Here is a 22,500-nt window from a genome sequence, read left to right as displayed (position 1 = left end):
TGTACTTTGTTTGACTGCCTGGATTTTTGAATCCTTGTATTTTTCTACGTAAAGACTGTTTTTTACATCGGCCGAGTCATGCTCTTGTGTTCCTCTTGTCTTTGAACTGTGACGCAAACCTCCTTTTTGCTGTCAACAGCTGAGTGTTGTGTAAGTACGTATGTCAGTGAACGCGTCGTGTTCTGTTTAAGCATCACATGCTGACATTTAAAACTGATTTTGTGCCGCTTTCATATTTGATTAAACCTGCTGAGTGTGATTCATCAGCTGGAGGAGGTCTCACTCCCACATCAGAAACAAAACCTGCTTCTGAACGGCAGCAAGAAATCCTACAGAACCACTGTTCATGTGCTAATAAAGCACCAATTGGATATTTCAGATGGATATCAGTTAGAGCATGTTTAGCATGTCCTGCTTTCACAACAGACCCAAATCTGTCTCATTTACATGTTGTTAGCTAACGAGCTAGTCACCAATCCATCCTGCAGTCAGAGACCTGAACACTATCTCTGAGCATCAAGGTGCTAAACGTGTTTGATGTTTGATTTTCTTCTACTTTTAACTGTTTATTGTTCTTGTGTTTCATGATTTTTGTTTTTACTTGTGTTTGATTTTATTCTGTTAGTTCTTTTCCCTTGAAAGTCTTTGAAAGAAAAGTGCAATACAAAGAGAGTCATCTTATTCAGTTCTACACTAACAGGAAATAAAAGTTAACCAAACTAACTGGAACTAGAAGCTAACTCTAGGATAACAGACGCCAAAACTAACAAAAACTAGAGGCTAACTTATGGGGGTAAAATAGTAACACTATTATCTGCAAATAATATTGCAACTATTTTACCCCCATAATAACTCTGAGCTGACAGGATCTGAAGCTAACTAGAATAAGAATCTTTCAGTAAGTAAACTAACTGGAGCTCTAAAGATTGTTAATGTAGACAATATTATTTTGTCCTCATGATGTCAGATTGACGGTGACGTCGACACAGTTTCAGATATGAAAACAGTTTGAGAAGCTGCAGACTAAGCAGAGCAGGAAGTGATCAATAATCTAATGATCGGAGGGCTGGATGGAGCCAATCAGCTGATGTCGCTGCTGTTTGATGAGAAGCAGAAACCTCCACAGCGCTGCATTTTCCTGACAGTGAGAACAGACAGTGAAAGCAGCATCTTACCGCCACGGCCTCCAGGATCTGCTTGATGACATGAGCGGCATCTCGCTCACTGTAATAACCGCGTTCCACGATCCTGTACAAATACACAGTTTACTGTAGTAAACGATCGTGAAACACCACATGGAGTAAACAGAGAGTATAATTACGCAGAGTACTGTAGTATACTGTGTGCTGTTAGTATTGGTCTTTGGAGCTGTTTCTAAACAAACTAACGTGACCAAACTCTTCATGATGAAGGAACATGTGACCCAGTGCAGCGGTGTGATTCACTGATGTGTTTTAATAGTTTCATGGAGGAATAAGATATATCAGACTTTGATACACACACAATACTTAATAGTAGATCAGTTCATTGTTGGTTTGGATCCAAACATGAAGAAAAATATAGCAAATCAGCAGAATGATCCTTTAAAGTATTTTAGTGATGACTGTGTTTTACAGTCTGTGTTTAGTTTAGTTTCAGCAGTCAGTTAACTGAAGCATCACTGCTGTTGTTATGGTTACCTGCAGGCTAACAGACCTGTATTGCTGATTTAGAACTATTATATACTATAATATACTTTAGAACTACTATATACTAGACTCATGGCTGCCAGCCAATCAGAGAGCTGGGTTGTCTCTGTGTGTACCTGTCGAACAGCTCTCCTCCGGTAACCAGCTCCAGCACCAGAGCGATGTCAGTGTCCGTCTCAAAGATCTCCTTCAGCTGGATCTGAAACAAACATGTTTATCACTTTAAATAATTCACACGTTTTTGTCGTTGTGCATCAACAAAAACACATTTTAAATATTTACACTTTGTTTCTGAGAAATCCAGTTTTGTCCATCAGTTTGGTGGACGGCTATATTCCTACAATACCCATGATCCTCAGCTGCTGTTGCTACACCAAGCAGGTAGCTCCGGGTCTGAAAAGTGAAGCCAACGCAGAAGTGCCTTAAGCCTGCATTCTCTCTAATGGCCAGCAGGGGGCGACTCCACTGGCTGCAAAAAGAAGTCTATGAGAAAATGCATGTTGCATCAAGCTAACAGCTAGCGTTAGGGTCAGCTCCACCCTCTCATCCAAATATGATCACTTCTGGCTCCAAAAATCCAAGATGGCGACAGTCAAAATGGCAAACTTGAGGCTTCAAAATGGGAATCCACAAACCAACAGGTGACGTCAAGGCGGCTACGTCCATTATCTATATACAGTCTATGTGCTACACACTCAAAACCAGTGTTAAATTTGACCCATCTTGGAATGATACAGCAGCAACACAATCCTGTGTTCATGTTGTTCTGAGCCAGTTTTAATTTTATTATTCACCCAAACTAAAGCTTGTTATAATCTGCTCTTTTTAAACATACATGTCACAGTTTGTTACTGATTGTTAATAACTTGTGTATCTTTTGAATGTCATCTGCACATCGTTTTGTACAGGAATCAAAAGATTTGTGACAGTTGCTGAAGCTTGTTGTGTGTAACACTGGCTCACAGTAACAGATTACTAAAGTTAACCTGATGTTGTTGCTGCTATATTGACCCAAACTGGGTCTAATTTTAACCCACCGTGATGTTTAGTGTTCAGGAGAAGCCTGTTAGAGATGAAAATAAATTGATTTAATCTGCAGTTTTCAGTTTTCTACATAATATGAAGCCCTGCGATTCTTGCTAAAATGCATCGTGGGAGAACTTCTAACTCAAAGATTTGATGTCTACAGACTTGTAGCTTTGATTTTTTACTAAAGAACCAGATATTTTCCAACACAGTTGTATCTCTATAAAATCTAACCTATACTCAACACTAACCCTGGTACACACCATAGCAACCACTAAGCAACATCCTAGCAATAGTCAGAACTCCATAGCAACCATGTAGTAACATCCAAACCACTCAGAGCACTGTGAAGTCAATATAATATACTAACATCTTTCTTTCTGATATTTATTCTCTATATGATTATTACTTCAGTACAGTTTTTCTGATTGGTTCCCAGTTTGGTTCAATACTGAGTCCACATGTTGAACAGCTGCACACAGCAGCTCATTTTACACACAAAACACAACAACACAACAACTCATGTGTCAATCAGACACACTGAGATAAAAACAGGCAGCACATGAGGATCTTTATTACATCACTGTTTTATTGTGTTTATGTAGTTTAATGGTTGATAGTGTATAAATGTGTATATAGTGTTTATGTAGTTTAATGGTTGATAATGTATAAATGTGTATATTGTGTTTATATGTAGTTTAATGGTTGATAGTGTATAAATGTGTATATTGTGTTTATGTAGTTTAATGGTTGATAGTGTATAAATGTGTATATTGTGTTTATATGTAGTTTAATGGTTGATAGTGTATAAATGTGTATATTGTGTTTATGTAGTTTAATGGTTGATAGTGTATAAATGTGTATATTGTGTTTATGTAGTTTAATGGTTGATAGTGTGTAAATGTGTATATTGTGTTTATGTAGTTTAATGGTTGATAGTGTATAAATGTGTATATAGTGTTTATATGTAGTTCAATGGTTGATAGTGTATAAATGTGTATATTGTGTTTATGTAGTTTAATGGTTGATAGTGTATAAATGTGTATATTGTGTTTATATGTAGTTTAATGGTTGATAGTGTATAAATGTGTATATTGTGTTTATGTAGTTTAATGGTTGATAGTGTATAAATGTGTATATTGTGTTTATATGTAGTTTAATGGTTGATAGTGTATAAATGTGTATATTGTGTTTATGTAGTTTAATGGTTGATAGTGTATAAATGTGTATATAGTGTTTATATGTAGTTTAATGGTTGATAGTGTATAAATGTGTATATTGTGTTTATATGTAGTTTAATGGTTGATAGTGTATAAATGTGTATATTGTGTTTATATGTAGTTTAATGGTTGATAGTGTATAAATGTGTATATTGTGTTTATATGTAGTTTAATGGTTGATAGTGTATAAATGTGTATATTGTGTTTATGTAGTTTAATGGTTGATAGTGTATAAATGTGTATATTGTGTTTATATGTAGTTTAATGGTTGATAGTGTATAAATGTGTATATTGTGTTTATGTAGTTTAATGGTTGATAGTGTATAAATGTGTATATTGTGTTTATATGTAGTTTAATGGTTGATAGTGTATAAATGTGTATATTGTGTTTATGTAGTTTAGTGGTTGATAGTATATAAATGTGTATATTGTGTTTATGTAGTTTAGTGGTTGATAGTATATAAATGTGTATATAGTGTAAATACAGTCAGATGTGTAGCTCTCTATAGAACGTACTACAGTGTATCTACAGGAACGAGTCATAGAAATGCAGCAGGAAAGCTTTCATCTTGTTTTTTGGTTGAATATAGATGTATCTCAGTATGAATACATGTTAGTGTTTGAACATAAACTGGAGAGTTTGGAAGTGAGGATGTAAACATGTCAAATGTTTTGTTGCTTGTTTGTGTTTGAGTGAGAAACGTATTGAGGACATTTGAAGGCTGTAGTCACTGAATGCTTTCTGGGTGAAAACTATGCAAATGTGTCACAGTTTGATCCAGAATTGTTGCTGTTGAAGAGTTTGAACATGTGGACTCAGTATTGATTCCTGCAGGGAACCAATCAGAGACAATTGTAATAACTCAAAGTAATACTGGACTTGTAGAAACATACTTCACACAACCTCACACAAACACACAAAATGAGTCAGCACATAGAATCCAGCACAGTATCAGCAGACCTGTGTGTTGAGAAACAGATACTCACGATGTTTGGGTGGGAGAGACGCAGCAGAACGCCGATTTCAGTACGAACGATTTTCTTGTCGATCTGCGACAGAAAAAACAAAATCAGACGGCAGAAAGAAGCTGAGTAACATGATGACCTACCACACAAGTTGTGTTTGTTTTATCTGAACACTGAGTCCAACAGCAGCAGCTGATTTACAGGATTTATTTTAGTCAGCAACTATTTTGGAAAATCATTTTGTTGAGATGAGAATAGATCAGTTTCATCTGTGTCTGTCCAGCCGTGGTACAGAGACGGTAAATGGTAAAACACCAACAACCATCAGGAGCCGTTTGTGGGTTAGTGGATAATCAGTCAGTGGATGACAGCTGCCAGGACCCTGTGTTGACCTCTGACCTCAGGTTTCTCCATCATGGAGACACTGACCGTTTTCTTCAGGACTTTGACAGCGTACGGCTTCTGGGTCTGTTTCTCCTCACAGCGATACACGATGGATGTCGCTCCTCTGCAGGAAGACACAAAACAAACCACAATGTTAAACCTGAACGCTGCTCGACGTCCAACACACCTGTCCTTTAATAATTATAACAACACACCTGTCCTTTAATAATTATAACAACACACCTGTCCTTTAATAATAATAATAATCATAACAACACACCTGTCCTTTAATAATAATTATAACAACACACCTGTCCTTTAATAATTATAACAACACACCTGTCCTTTAATAATAATAATCATAACAATACACCTGTCCTTTAATAATAATTATAACAACACACCTGTCCTTTAATAATTATAACAACACACCTGTCCTTTAATAATAATAATCATAACAACACACCTGTCCTTTAATAATAATTATAACAACACACCTGTCCTTTAATAATTATAACAACACACCTGTCCTTTAATAATAATAATCATAACAATACACCTGTCCTTTAATAATAATTATAACAACACACCTGTCCTTTAATAATTATAACAACACACCTGTCCTTTAATAATAATCATAACAACACACCTGTCCTTTAATAATAATAATCATAACAACACACCTGTCCTTTAATAATTATAACAACACACCTGTCCTTTAATAATAATAATCATAACAACACACCTGTCCTTTAATAATTATAACAACACACCTGTCCTTTAATAATAATTATAACAACACACCTGTCCTTTAATAATAATAATTATAACAACACACCTGTCCTTTAATAATAATTATAACAACACACCTGTCCTTTAATAATAATCATAATAACACACCTGTCCTTTAATAATAATAATCATAACAACACACCTGTCCTTTAATAATCATAACAACACACCTGTCCTTTAATAATAATAATCATAATAACACACCTGTCTTTTAATAATAATAATCATAATAACACACCTGTCCTTTAATAATAATAATCATAATAACACACCTGTCCTTTAATAATAATCATAACAACACACCTGTCCTTTAATAATAATTATAACAACACACCTGTCCTTTAATAATAATTATAACAACACACCTGTCCTTTAATAATAATTATATCAGCACACCTGTCCTTTAATAATAATTATATCAACACACCTGTCCTTTAATAATAATCATAATATCAGCACACCTGTCCTTTAATAATAATCATAATATCAGCACACCTGTCCTTTAATAATAATCATAACAACACACCTGTCCTTTAATAATAATTATATCAGCACACCTGTCCTTTAATAATAATCATAACAACACACCTGTCCTTTAATAATAATCATAACAACACACCTGTCCTTTAATAATAATCATAATATCAGCACACCTGTCCTTTAATAATAATTATAACAACACACCTGTCCTTTAATAATAATTATATCAGCACACCTGTCCTTTAATAATAATAATTATATCAGCACACCTGTCCTTTAATAATAATTATATCAACACACCTGTCCTTTAATAATAATCATAATATCAGCACACCTGTCCTTTAATAATAATCATAATATCAGCACACCTGTCCTTTAATAATAATCATAACAACACACCTGTCCTTTAATAATAATCATAACAACACACCTGTCCTTTAATAATAATTATATCAGCACACCTGTCCTTTAATAATAATAATATCAACACACCTGTCCTTTAATAATAATCATAATATCAGCACACCTGTCCTTTAATAATAATCATAATATCAGCACACCTGTCCTTTAATAATAATCATAACAACACACCTGTCCTTTAATAATAATCATAACAACACACCTGTCCTTTAATAATAATAATATCAACACACCTGTCCTTTAATAATAATCATAACAACACACCTGTCCTTTAATAATAATCATAACAACACACCTGTCCTTTAATAATAATCATAACAACACACCTGTCCTTTAATAATAATAATAATATCAGCACACCTGTCCTTTTATAATAATAATAATAACAGCACACCTGTCCTTTAATAATAATCATAACAGCACACCTGTCCTTTTATAATAATAATAATAACAGCACACCTGTCCTTTAATAATAATCATAACAGCACACCTGTCCTTTTATAATAATAAAATTATAATAAATAATAAATAATATTATAATAACATGTGTCTTTTCTGAAAGCACACTGAACTTTTTTGAACAAGCATAACATGCAAAGTGCTGACAGAGTGAACAGATACAGTGAACTGATGGGGGGATTTTTTTATTTTTTGTAGGAGAATATTAAATGAATCCATCAGCTTCTTTAAAAACCGCTGGATGGAAATTAACTTTTTGTTCAGGAAAATGATCAAATCTGCAAATGAACACTGTTTTGGTTGTGAATCAGTGATGCTGTTGATGGCTGTCAGTCATCAGTTCTGACTGTTGTCAGCACAACTAAACTCAGTCTGTTCACGCTGAACTTTGCTTCTTGTTTTCATCACTTTAGAAACTTTTGCACCTCAGAGTTAAAAACGTTTTTGTGATACTTTGAGATTTTTGAATGTTCAGCATTTTTTAAAATGCACAAATTAAATAAAATATATGTAATATGGAAATACTTATTGTTGTTGAAGTGACAGACTGAATCACTGGAGAACAGTTTTAAATGGGCTGCAGATTGATTAATCAATACTGACGCATTATTAGCCCCGCCCACAAAGTCTGATCACTTCCTGTCTCTCAGCTTCAGTCACTTCCTGAAGAGAACCTGCCGACACACATCTGCTCTAACTGTGAAAATGACTCTGTGTGTGTGTGTGTGTGTGTGTGTGTGTGCGTGCGTGCGTGCGTGCGTGTGTGCGTGCGTGCGTGCGTGTGTGTGTGTGTGTGCGTGTGTGCGTGCGTGTGTGTGTGTGTAGGGGGGATCTGTTATTCTGCTGGGACAGATGGAGGAAACAGATCCATCTGAAAAGCCACACACACACACACACACACACACACAGTCATGGCTGGTCTCTATGGCAACAGGACACCTGGTAACCGAGCTGGTGGCGACGGTGTTCTCTCACATTTGTGAATTTGAATTGAGAAATTTGAATTGGAAAGCAAACAACAACAACAGCAACAACAACAACATTAACAGCGATGTGCAGCGATAGAAGAGTTTTGGAGAACAAGTCCTCACTGTGTGATGAGGATTATGGGTCGGCCCCGACTATGTTGGTGCTGAGGATTATGGGTCAGCCCCGACTATGTTGGTGCTGAGGATTATGGGTCGGCCTCGAATACGTTGGTGCTGAAGATTGCGGGTCGGCCTCGAATACGTTGGTGCTGAGGATTGCGGGTCGGCCCCGACTACGCTGGTGCTGAGGATTATGGGTTGGCCCCGACTATGTTGGTGATGAGGATTGCGGGTCGGCCCCGACTATGTTGGTGATGAGGATTGCGGGTCGGCCCCGACTACATTAGTGCTGAGGACAACAGACAAAGTGCTCCCAGTCCTCCAGATAAAAAGGCGAGTGGGGGTGAAGGTGCGTTCAGTGGCTGTTAGGTGAAAACTGACCGACCAGTAAGGCTTTGAAAAACAAAGCAGATAAAAAACTGTCAGAGTTAACGGGAAAAAACAGGAAAAACGTTATTGGAGAAAAAGTGCGTATTTCCAAAAGCTGAATAGAAGCACACCTGTCAGTAAGAAAAAAAAAAAAGAGTCCCACTCATGTGACATCCGAGGCCACCGCCATGGCCTCTGCTGCGGCCGCCTCTGTTGTAGGTACACGTTACCTGAGTCTGTCCTAACCCTGACCCCTAAGCCTGACCCCTAACTGCTAATCCCTAACTCTGACCCCTAACCCTGACTCCTAAACCCAAACCCAAGAAAAACCACACAACAGGCTGAAACATCAGTCGGCCTAACACGTCCCATCATTAGTTTGAGTGACAGCTGCCATCCAGTGGTGCAGCTCAGGTGACGTATGTCAGGTGACTCGTGTGTAACAGCTGGTTCAGACACAAACTGAACATCTGGAAAGAAATGGCAAAAGTCTCTTCTTAAGGACACAGATCATTTATGTTTTATACATATTTTTTCTTGCTAAAGGTGCTGTTAGTTTACACAACTGCTCAACTTGTTGTTTCTCTTCTGTTGTTGCCATGGTTTCTGTTGATCTGTTTGTGATTAATATTATTCTATCACCTGGTCTGCCATTATTGCTGTATGAGCACTTCTTATTGTATATAATAATTATTATTATTATAATAATCATCACTTTATTTATATATCACCTTTAAAAACAGAGTTTACAAAGTACTTTGACAGACAAAACAAAAACAGGATGCTCACAAAGACAAACAGTCAGATGTTTTTTTTACGTCAACGTTTAACTAGCCAATAAACTGCTGATCATAAATAATAAATCAATAACTGTTTGCTTTTAAAAATGCTTTTTACATTTATGTAAAGCGCTTTGTAACTTGTTGATAAATAAAGGTATTATTATTATTATTATCATGATCATTGTTGTTGTTGTTGTTGTTGTTATGAGGGTCCACATGAACCCGTCTTCAGTGCCCCTTTAACAAAGCGGTCCAGACCTGCCCAGTTCGGTACTCAGACTGTAGACCTCCTCCACGGTCCCGTCCCTCCTGGACCCGTCCACCCAGAACTCCACCGGCTCAGATCCGGGCCGGGACGTCGGCATGATGACACCAGATCTCCTCACACCAGGACCGAGAGGACTGGGACCAGATCCGAGATCACACCAAGATCAGGACGGGTGCAGACCGGGTCAGATGTGACCCGATCGGAACCAGGAGCAGAGTAATCCAGATCAGATCCCAGATTTAAATCCAGCTCAGTAAAACCCAGATTAGAGGAGCAGAGAGGGGGTGTTCATGATCCTGATGAGTTTTAATCCAGACTGCCTGCCCTCCCCTCAGACTCTGAACCAGGACCAGGATCAGAGAAATACAAATGAAATAAATTTAATCCAGACTGCAGCAGGACCCGGGATCCAGACAAACCCGGTCCAGATGTGTCGGCTTCTCAGATGTGAGATCAGCTTAGTCCATCACCCCCCTCCCGGTTTATTCCTATTTCCGTGTTTTTACCGGCAGAAACCGTCCCCCCACCCCACCCCACCCACCCCCCTCCCCTCCGCAGAGCAGCAGCCTCCCGGCGGAGCTTCAGCACCAAAGCCCGGCTGCGCGCTCACCGGGAAAAAGACACGGAACCCGGGCAGGCTCGGTGCGGGATGTCGGTGTCTGGAGGTCTGATTCCCGGGTAGGCTCGTGCGGGATGTCGGTGTCTGGAGGTCTGATTACCGGGTAGGCTCAGTGCGTGATGTCGGTGTCTGGAGGTCTGATTCTCGGGCAGGATCGGTGCGGGATGTCGGTGTCTGGAGGTCTGATACCCGGGCAGGATCGGTGCTGGATGTCGGTGTCTGGAGGTCTGATTCTCGGGCAGGATCGGTGCTGGATGTCGGTGTCTGGAGGTCTGATTCCCGGGTAGGGCTGCTCCAGATGTCCGCTGGATCTGCTGCTGTAATCTCACAGTCCCGCCTCCTGTCACCGCTCCCACCAATCACAGCCCTGCAGGACAAATTAGCTGCGCTCCCATTAGCCAGACGCCCTGTCAGTCAGTGATCAGCAACCTAAATACAGAAATAAACTCAATACATGAATGTGCATCAGCTGACAGCTGCAGGTCTAATCCTGCGGGAATCAAACCCGCAACCCCTACATGAAGCACCGCACTGAAACACGTCAGTCTGTCCGTCACACGTCATCATGTCTTCATCTGATTCAGATCAATTCTTCATGAAAATACTTAGAAACAGACTTGGAGGCTTTAATGATTCAGGGTTTTATTCCCTCTGCACGTGTTTACAGGCTTATTTTACTGTAAGGTTCACTTTTCAACCACGTCATCAAAAAAACATAATCTCACAGTTACATAAATCTCTGCTTAATCACTTTAAAATGAGTTATTACAGGAGGATAAGAAAATACTTTAATGTCACATCATGTGTGGAGAGAAGATTAAACTTCATCTCACTTTTCTGAATAAATGAAAGAATGATGACTGTTTCAATGAATAAAAACACTGAAAATAAAATAACAATATTTAAGAAACTAATAAAGACTTTATTTACTTTCTCATCTTTCTAACCCATATTACTATTGGTGGGATTATTCACACCTGACAACACCTTGACAACAACCTCCCAACTCCTTAACACCTCGGCAACCATCCTGAACACCAACAGGTGCCTAGCAACAGTTTTTTAATCTTAAACACATTTTATATCAGTTAAACAACATCTCTCGGAGGGAAGAGTTACTGCATGTGAGCTATTTCTGATAGATTTATTAGAACACTTTGATAACTTCATAAGAACATAGTGATGTGTAAACACATCATACGGCCGACAGCTGAGTTCTTATAGAAGCATGAAGTGAAGAAACAAGTGTTAGAACCTGTTCAGGAACACCGACAGCTGCTCAACCAGTGACTGTGTTATTCTGTTTCTCTGTTTGTGAGTGAACACCATGAGTCAGGACACATTTATAAAGTCAGGACATTTTAATAAGTCAGGTCATTTTGATAAAGTCAGGATATTTTAATAAAGTCAGGACACTTTAATAAAGTCAGGACATTTTGATAAAGTCAGGACATTTTAATAAAGTCAGGACATTTTAATAAAGTCAGGACATTTTGATAAAGTCAGGATATTTTAATAAAGTCAGGACATTTTAAGTAAAGTCAGGATATTTTAATAAAGTCAGGACATTTTAATAAAGTCAGGACATTTTAATAAAGTCAGGACATTTTAATAAAGTCAGGACATTTTAATAAAATCAGGACATTTTGATAAAGTCAGGACAAATTAATAAAGTCAGGACATTTTGATAAAATCAGGACATTTTGATAAAGTCAGGACAAATTAATAAAGTCAGGACATTTTAAGTAAAGTCAGGATATTTTAATAAAGTCAGGACATTTTAATAAAGTCAGGACATTTTAATAAAGTCAGGACATTTTAATAAAATCAGGACATTTTGATAAAGTCAGGACAAATTAATAAAGTCAGGACATTTTGATAAAGTCAGGACATTTTAATAAAGTCAGGATATTTTAATAAAGTCAGGACATTTTAATAAAGTCAGGACATTTTAATAAAATCAGGACATTTTGATAAAGTCAGGACAAATTAATAAAGTCAGGACATTTTGATAAAGTCAGGACATTTTAATAAAGTCAGGACATTTTAAATAAAATCAGGATATTTTAAATAAAGTCAGGACATTTTAATAAAGTCAGGACATTTTAAATAAAGTCAGGACATTTTAATAAAGTCAGGACATTTTAAATAAAATCAGGATATTTTAAATAAAATCAGGATATTTTAAATAAAGTCAGGACATTTTAATAAAGTCGGGACATTTTAATAAAGTCGGGATATTTTAATAAAGTCAGGACATTTTAAATAAAATCAGGATATTTTAATAAAGTCAGGATATTTTTCTTTATCACTTCTTGGAGCTGCTGTTTAAAGTTTAAATGTGGCTTTAGGGTTAATGTTAGAATCAGCTTTAAGTTAAGTAATGTCAGTGAGGGCCCTCACAAGTAGCTATAGAAGGAGAAGTAAAGTGTGTGTGTGTGTGTATGTGTGTGTTGATGCATATTACACACAGATATATTTTATATATCTTCATAGCGTATGAGCACAAATCCTCTACATCTCCACATGTGAGATTATAAACCTCTGTGGGATTATTATCAGATTATTACAGAACATCATACAGACACGCTGATACTTCCTGTATCTCTCTCGCTCTCTCTCTCTCTCTCACACACACACACACGCACACACGCACACCACAGCGTCCCTGAGTGGACAAAAGCAGCACTGACAGAGAGAAGCTGTTCACATTATATTCTGTGTGTAGAGTTCATCACTAACAAACTACATTTAACCCTAACCCTAACCCTAACCCAAGAGATAGACATATCTCTGAGTCTGACTTTTTATTTTTTGCCACAATCAAGACACACAAACAAACTTTATTCAAAATATCAACTAAACCAAAAATGCATGTTCAGTCAGGCAGACTGAGCCCAAGGTGGGTCTCTTTGTAACGAGAGAGAACTGTGGGCCTGGGGCAGCTGCCCCAAAAACGTTGTTGTGAGCAGGGTTTTCTTAATCCTTTCGTCTATATATAGTTATAGTCACAATCACATTTTTACATTTAAATATTTTAACCTAATTGCCCTGTTTGGTATAAGGGAAATAAACTATCAAATGGGAATGGGATAAACGCCACTCCCTCCATTGAAAGCAAGTGATGTGGGAATTTGATTTGATAATTAAACATTACATATACAGTAAGCTACATCCATTAGTTTTTTAATTAATTAATTATAATAATTAATAGAATTATTAATATGAATTAACAAATACGGGACACCATCCGGAAACCGGGACCAATAACCAAACAAGGTAGTCTCATAAAAGAGTTCACCTAGAATGTAATGCAAGGAGCTATCTACTGCCCTTATCCACCGTTGCTACTCTGCCTTACAGTGGAGGTTGTTTCCACTGAGATCCAGCTCTCTCAGACGGGAGGGGTTGGACTTCAGAGCTGAGGCCACAGAAGCAGAGCTGATCTCTGACAACCTGAAGCCACTCAATCTGAATAAAGAATAAATTACATCACTTTAGAAGACAAAGTTTATGCTTGAAATCATTCATTGTTTCATAATCTGTTCAGAGCTGAAAAAGGTTTAGAATGTAAAAGTTCAGAAAATGGAAACTCCAAACAGCTGAACCCAACAGGATGAAGGTTAAAAATGGTCAAATAGAAACAGTGATAGAGAGTTCTCAACATTCAGTCACATATTCATGTCAACACTGATTCATAAAAAATACTATATTCATACTTTAAACACCTGCATTGATCTCTCTGTGTCCTCCCTCTGTGTGTGTGTGTGTGTGTGTGTGTGTGTGTGTGTGTGTGTGTGTGTGTGTGTGTGTGTGTGTTCTGAAGGATCAATATCAATGATCAAACATTATTCATTAAAACACATTAAAAAATAGAATAAAGAAATATTTCCCCTTTAGGAAGTAAACTTGATCAATTTAAAACAGATATTAGTTGGGAGCATCTTCTGAAGACAGATGTGACTCTTTACTAAAAATTACAAACATTAATTTACTTTAACAACTAAGAGTGGACATTTTCTACAGTTTCTTTAAGAATCAGTCATCTTTTATAACTACGGACTAAAATTTGTGCAGTAAAAAAATTAAAATATGGAAAAAAATAACTTAATGGATGTAAGTTATGTATGTACATAAATTAGGTTCAGTTGTTTAACAATAGTAACAGTAACTGACAATAGTCAGTGAATTGACCTCAGAGTCTTCAGTCTACAGTGTTGGCGCTCCAGAAAATCACACAGCAGCTTCAACCCTAAAGCTGAAGGTTGTTTCCATTCAGATCCAGCTCTCTTAGATGGGAGGGGTTGGACTTCAGAGCTGAGACCAGAGAAGCACAGCTGATCTCTGACAAACCGCAGTTACCAAATCTGAATAAAGAATAAATTATGCAGATAAAATGTCATTTATGATACAGCTATGTCCTCATCAATGAGCTTTTCCCTTAAATGAGCAGAGTGACTTTGTCATGTGTTATTGTGGATCATCATAATGTCATTCTTCTACTGTCAAGTCTGTAATTAGAGGATCAATATGAAATCAGACATTTTGGACTAAAACCTTGTTCATTATTTATTACATGACCTCCTTATCCCTGTATTTGATAGTTTAGCAAGTATGTATAATTAAAACATGTTATTGGTGGTGGTAATCATTCCTCCTGTCCATAGTGACTGTGAAGTGGTCTCTTCCTAACACAGCTACACTGTAGGAAATTAGTTCATAAGTTCAGCTGAAGCTAATATGAGGCATTGACAGTTTGGTAGACACCCACTTGATTTGTTTGACTCAAAGTTACAGACTATTAGTACAAAATTCCCTCCTTGAATTACGATCCCTCCACTGCAGCTCAGCACAGAAACACTGAAGAAACACAAAGATACTTACTTGATATCTGTAACTCAGACTGCTGAAGCCTCATATTAGTTCAAACTTCGGAAGTCATTTTTACACAGAACAAGATTGTGGATTTTGAATTCCTGAAAAATATAAATTCTACATATTTGTGCTCAGGTAAATCACAAAAAATTATGAACCAAACATCTGAAACTTCAGTGAAGGATTTGAATTGAATATATAGAAAAAAAAATTCCAAAGCTACAGCCAGTGAACTGACATCAGAATCTCCAGTCTACAGTTTGGACTCTCCAGTTTAGCAGACAGAAGCTTCATCCCTGAAACCCACAGCTCATTCAGACTCAGGTCCAGCTCTCTCAGATGGAAGGGGTTGGACTTCAGAGCTGAGACCAGATAAGCGCAGCTAATCTCTGACAACCTGCAGTAACTCAATCTGAATAAAAAATAAATGATGTAGATAAAATGTCATTTACTCTGACTGCTGAAGCCTCATATTAGTTTAAACTTTGGAAGTTATTTCTACACAGAACAAGACAGTGAATTTTGAATTCCTGAAAAAAAAAAATTCTCGAGGATATATACAAATATATATATTCTTCACTGAATATATAGAAAAAACTGGCTACAGCCAGTGAACTGACCTCAGAGTCCAGTCTACAATTTGGACTCTCTAGTCCAGCAGACAGAAGCTTCAATCCTAAATCCTTTAGGTTGTTTTACTCAGATCCAGCTCTCTCAGATGGGAGGGATTGGACTTCAGAGCTGAGGCCACAACTTCACGGTGAGTTTTTGAGAGTCCACATCCAGAGAGTCTGTTATGACACATATATGACAACATATGTTATCATGAAAGAGGACACTTTATATATACTTTATGCATTTGATGATGAAACAGTTTGACATTCCCTATTTTGATTAATATTTGCTCTTCACATCAGTGGTTCAGCTCATCTTTTTTTTTTAATACTTTTTTTTCTGGGGCAATTTATTCCTTTAATGGAAAGCAAGAGAATGACATGAAACAAACCCTCTGACCAGCCGCAGGATGGCACGTTGGGATTTCATCTTTATCTGATCAATACTCTCACCAGTAACAGTAATGTTCACCACAGCAAAGTCACTATAAACTCAGTAATATCTCACTGAAAACTAAACTGCCGACAAAGCAGGAAATATCTCTTCTCTACATGTTGATGATCGTTGATCAGCTGGTTTGATAAAAAACTCTTATTGGCTTTTTACTCAACTACTGAACTTCAGTACAACCTTGAAGTACTCCACTGATGCTTCACTATTAATAATCTAATGATGTCATATATAATAATATATCAGTCAGAGGGACCAAACCACTACTTTTACTGCAATACTTAAACTACATCAAGCTCATAATACTTATGTACTTTTACTGCAATACTTTAACTACATCAAGCTCATAATACTTATGTACTTTTACTTTGCCGTATTGGTACTTTTACTGCAGTAAAGTATCTGAGTACTTCTTCCACCTCTGAAATCCGGAGAAGCTGCCCAGATGTTCCTGAACCAGCTGTTTCCTCTCAGAGAGCTGCAGCTACACACGAGTTTAAAAAGATTTGAACATTTTTAATTACTTTTATTTTCATATTTTATCTGTTCAGTTTACTCTTCAGTTATACTTTCTGTAGATTTTATTTCCCAACATAAACATCTAAATGATAATTCAAAATGTTTCCGCTCTGCCAGATGCTGAAGGATTTATGTATTTAGCCTGAAATTACAAAGAACAAAGAAAAAGATTTAAGATTTACTTATTTACTTATCTTTCCCCTGAGTTTCACCTCTCAGGCCACATAAAAACTGTCCTGACTCAGTGATAGAGGCTGTTGTTGGAGGAAAACCTGTAGACACGACTTTGGGATAAAACTACAGACAGTAGAAATGAACATCAGTTGAAACTGAGGCAGAAAGTCATCATTTATTTTTGGTGACAGAAACTATATTTCAGTCTGAACATCTTAAATCACTGTTTGCTGCATTTAGAATACAGAATTTAACAGTTTTCTCATTTGTCTGTCAGATTTTTGGGAAAGAATGGAGGCCAGTTCCATTATAATGTTATCTGTCGCTGGGTTTAGCTTGTATAAGAGCATCTGTAGGCTATTGAACAGCTGTTTGTAGAGTAGCTACAGACACAAACATCACATTCTACAGCATATCCACCGATAAGAGAGGAAGCATTAAACTGCTGTATTTATGAATGAAGTTTGGTGTGATGTCATTATTCTATCATGACTTTATGATTAATCGAATAATTAATCAGCTATATATTAATATCCTCCTGTAGTTCTGGATCTCCTCATCCAAGCTGGTGATGGGAGTTAGTAGGTAAACCACTTCACAATCATCTCTGTGGATTAAATACATGCTGAATCTCTGCTGATAAGCCAGCAGATATTGAATTGCTAGATTTATGAATGGAGGTTGGTGTGAAGTATCAACAATGATAGATATTGGAATCTATCGTGATTTTGTGATGACTTTATTTCTCTATTTTCTCAGCTATGCATTATATTCTCCTGTAGTTGTGAACCTGCTCATCTGTGACAAAAAACAGCTTTACCTTTATAACAGCCCTAAATCTTAACTTTCTCCTGAACGTGGACAGACGTCATACCAAAAGATTCATAAATCTAACAATTTAATGAGTATCCTCTTGTCCACAGGTGTACATACTCTGTAAAATGTGATTTATGTGTTTTTCTAAAACTGGAGGAGCTGCTCTGTAATCAGCATCCATCCAGTCTGAATATATTTGAAATAATTATTTGATTTTGGACAGAAATAGTGCAGAAACTAAATAGGTAGTTTTACACTGTATTTTGTTTCATAATATGAATATAAAAGTGAATGAAACTTTGGTTCCTTTAAACCCTTTCTGAGGACTTGCAGGTATAAATCCTACGAGTCAAACTGAGGGAACTCCTCTCTTGTCTCTGTGTGACGTCAGCAGTAGGTGGACGTGAACTTCCTAGTTTTACTTTTTGTCAACAAAGCGGAGTTCAGCTGACGACGTGTCTCTGGGAAAGTCCCGGTCCTTCTCCGGTACTTCATTTCTTCTAGTCGCGTGTTTGTGGAGGTAAAATGACACTTTACGGACTTCTGTCGGCGGTTCTTGTACCGATCTGTTGGGTCTTCGTGTCGGTGGCTGTGTCGGTGTCAGAGAATCCGAACCGACCGGCCGCCGGCAGCACCGCGGCGCCCCGACCCGCAGTGACGAACTCTAGCCGGGTAAACTCCACCGCCAGCGGCGGAGGGCTATTCCACGGCCTCGGCGTGGACTCCTCCATGATCCAGCGGGCCCTGTACGTCCTGATCGGCATCACCATGATCGGAGTCCTGTACTTCCTCATCCGAGCTGTGCGGTGAGAACTACAGCTGATGTTCGCAGACTGTGAACCAAACTCTACTCAGAGAATATCTAGAACTAACTGGCCTGTTTATATTTGATGTACAGATGAAGCTGCTCAGCTCGACTCACTTTTTACACAGAATGTAGCTGCTGACAAGAGAAGAAGCATTAAATGAGTTGATTTATGGATAGAGTTTGGTGTGACGTCTGTCCACAGAGGGCTGTGATGACAGTAATGTCAGTCATGATCGATTCACACCAACCTCCATTTATAAATCTAACAATTTGATATATGCTCGCTCATCAGCGGAGGAATATAAACTGCAACATGTGATTAATGTCCTCATGTAATTATCTTATATTCGGCATGAATCTCATTCACCAAACACCATTAAAATAACTCCTATCAGCCACCATTAGAACTTCTAGTTGTGGTGCTGTTGTTTCTACTTCCTCATCTGCGCTGTGAGAACATCTCTCTTCCTGCTTGTTGACAGATGTTCCATTAAAATCCTTAAAAGCTTTAAAAGCTTCGTCTCTTATCAGCAACAGAACATAAAGTGTTAAATTTGAGTCGTGCTTTTCTAAAACTGTTGAATTCACTCTTCAGTTCGGCTGCTGATCCTCTTCTAACAATTTCACCTTCATGGCTACAACTAAACTTTTTCTTTACTTTCTTTACTCTCAGTCAGTCCATCAATATCATTATTAATCAATGATCAGTTTATCGGTTTAGTTTTATTCCAGTTATCACTAAAAACTAACCAACCAACCAACAGTTCTGCATGTGGACACACGTCAACCTGCATCACTTTAAACTTCCTCTGCTGTCACGTGTTTGTCTGCTTTCATCTAATTAATTACTTTAATTAACATTTAATGCTGCAATTAACAGCTAATGATGTGGAAGAGAGATTTTTATTCAGTGTTCATCCCAAAACTTTAATATTCTGTTTGATCATGCTGACGTCTGAGTCACATCCTGTTAATAAAAGTTCTTTTAATGTTCCCGAATGTTTGTTTAACGTCATTGTGGCAGTTAGAATTATTACAGCAACTTCACCACGACTCACCTGTGTGTGCGTGTGTTTGTGTGTCCAGGTTGAAGAAGCCGGTCCAGAGGAAGAAGTACGGTCTGCTGTCTGACTATGACGACTCTGTGGAGATGGAGGCGGTGGAGAGCGACGAGGACGACACGCTGTATGAGGCTCGCAGCCTCCGCAGGTCAGAGATCATTTAACTTTAACCCTTTACACACCGGAGGGGTTTCATTAACTGGATGAAGGAATAGTTTGGTTTATTTAAATAAACTTCGCTAATCTAAGTGAGACAGTAACTCTGGATTATTTGTGTGACTGTGGTACATGATGATAGTAATCTGGATTATTTGTGTGACTGTAGTACATGATGACAGTAATCTGGATTATTTGTGTGACTGTGGTACATGATGACAGTAATCTGGATTATTTGTGTGACTGTGGTACATGATGATAGTAATTTGGATTATTTGTGTGACTGTGGTACATGATGACACAGTAATCTGGATTATTTGTGTGACTGTGGTACATGATGATAGTAATCTGGATTATTTGTGTGACTGTGGTACATGATGATAGTAATCTGGATTATTTGTGTGACTGTAGTACATGATGACAGTAATCTGGATTATTTGTGTGACTGTGGTACATGATGACAGTAATCTGGATTATTTGTGTGACTGTGGTACATGATGATAGTAATTTGGATTATTTGTGTGACTGTGGTACATGATGACACAGTAATCTGGATTATTTGTGTGACTGTGGTACATGATGATAGTAATCTGGATTATTTGTGTGACTGTGGTATGTGATGATAGTAATCTGGATTATTTGTTACTGTGGTACATGATGATAGTAATCTGGATTATTTGTGTGACTGTGGTACATGATGATAGTAATCTGGATTATTTGTGTGACTGTGGTACATGATGACAGTAATCTGGATTATTTGTGTGACTGTGGTACATGATGACAGTAATCTGGATTATTTGTGTGACTGTGGTACATGATGACAGTAATCTGGATTATTTGTGTGACTGTGGTACATGATGATAGTAATTTGGATTATTTGTGTGACTGTGGTACATGATGACACAGTAATCTGGATTATTTGTGTGACTGTGGTACATGATGACAGTAATCTGGATTATTTGTGTGACTGTGGTACATGATGACAGTAATCTGGATTATTTGTGTGACTGTGGTACATGATGATAGTAATCTGGATTATTTGTGTGACTGTGGTACGTGATGATAGTAATCTGGATTATTTGTGTGACTGTGGTACATGATGACAGTAATCTGGATTATTTGTGTGACTGTGGTACATGATGACAGTAATCTGGATTATTTGTGTGACTGTGGTACATGATGACAGTAATCTGGATTATTTGTGTGACTGTGGTACATGATGACAGTAATCTGGATTATTTGTGTGACTGTGGTACGTGATGATAGTAATCTGGATTATTTGTGTGACTGTGGTACGTGATGATAGTAATCTGGATTATTTGTGTGACTGTGGTACATGATGACAGTAATCTGGATTATTTGTGTGACTGTGGTACATGATGACAGTAATCTGGATTATTTGTGTGACTGTGGTACATGATGACAGTAATCTGGATTATTTGTGTGACTGTGGTACGTGATGATAGTAATCTGGATTATTTGTGTGACTGTGGTACGTGATGATAGTAATCTGGATTATTTGTGTGACTGTGGTACATGATGACAGTAATCTGGATTATTTGTGTGACTGTGGTACATGATGACAGTAATCTGGATTATTTGTGTGACTGTGGTACGTGATGACAGTAATCTGGATTATTTGTGTGACTGTGGTACGTGATGACAGTAATCTGGATTATTTGTGTGACTGTGGTACGTGATGATAGTAATCTGGATTATTTGTGTGACTGTGGTACATGATGACAGTAATCTGGATTATTTGTGTGACTGTGGTACATGATGATAGTAATCTGGATTATTTGTGTGACTGTGGTACATGATGATAGTAATCTGGATTATTTGTGTGACTGTGGTACATGATGACAGTAATCTGGATTATTTGTGTGACTGTGGTACATGATGATAGTAATCTGGATTATTTGTGTGACTGTGGTACATGATGACAGTAATCTGGATTATTTGTGTGACTGTGGTATGTGATGATAGTAATCTGGATTATTTGTTACTGTGGTACATGATGACAGTAATCTGGATTATTTGTGTGACTGTGGTACATGATGACAGTAATCTGGATTATTTGTGTGACTGTGGTACATGATGACAGTAATCTGGATTATTTGTGTGACTGTGGTACGTGATGATAGTAATCTGGATTATTTGTGTTACTGTGGTACATGATGATAGTAATCTGGATTATTTGTGTGACTGTGGTACATGATGATAGTAACTTATTTCTCTGCAGGTCAATTCTCTCAGTAATGATCTAAAACCAACAAATCAATGTAAAAAGTGATTGATGAGTCAGGAAGTGATCAGCAGGAATTTGAAGTAAATATGATGTCTGATATTTGGCCACATGGTGTCAGTATTGATCAGCTGATTGATCTAATCAATGTCTCTCTACTCAGATGAGTCCAGTTGGAGTTTCTTTGCCTTCGGACGAGTGGAGACCTGCCTGCTGTGTT

The 22,500-nt window shown here is 37.4% G+C and overlaps 2 protein-coding genes across 2 annotated transcripts in view; one reads left to right on the top strand and one right to left on the bottom strand.

The window, feature by feature from the left end:
* Positions 1–10,381, bottom strand: part of si:ch73-60h1.1 (calcium/calmodulin-dependent protein kinase type IV) — a 30,166-nt gene extending 19,785 nt beyond the window's left edge. Inside the window, exons 1-5 of the mRNA XM_042417922.1 lie at positions 9,933–10,381; positions 5,330–5,408; positions 4,922–4,984; positions 1,805–1,887; positions 1,176–1,248 (exon numbers count right to left, since the gene is read on the bottom strand). Coding sequence (XP_042273856.1) covers positions 1,176–1,248; positions 1,805–1,887; positions 4,922–4,984; positions 5,330–5,408; positions 9,933–10,039 — 405 coding nt within the window. The 5' untranslated portion in view covers positions 10,040–10,381. The remainder of the gene's footprint in view (positions 1–1,175; positions 1,249–1,804; positions 1,888–4,921; positions 4,985–5,329; positions 5,409–9,932) is intronic.
* An 8,003-nt stretch (positions 10,382–18,384) lies between these two features.
* Positions 18,385–22,500, top strand: part of fam174c (family with sequence similarity 174 member C) — a 5,613-nt gene continuing 1,497 nt past the window's right edge. Inside the window, exons 1-3 of the mRNA XM_042415656.1 lie at positions 18,385–18,816; positions 19,905–20,027; positions 22,444–22,500. The exon at positions 22,444–22,500 is cut by the window's right edge and continues 1,497 nt beyond it. Of these exons, the coding sequence (XP_042271590.1) occupies positions 18,536–18,816; positions 19,905–20,027; positions 22,444–22,447 (408 nt within the window). The 5' untranslated portion in view covers positions 18,385–18,535 and the 3' untranslated portion in view covers positions 22,448–22,500. The remainder of the gene's footprint in view (positions 18,817–19,904; positions 20,028–22,443) is intronic.

Source organism: Thunnus maccoyii, chromosome 7, assembly GCF_910596095.1.
Source record: "Thunnus maccoyii chromosome 7, fThuMac1.1, whole genome shotgun sequence".
NCBI classification, from domain to species: Eukaryota; Metazoa; Chordata; class Actinopteri; order Scombriformes; family Scombridae; genus Thunnus; species Thunnus maccoyii.
This window is presented reverse-complemented; position numbering and strand designations above follow the sequence as displayed.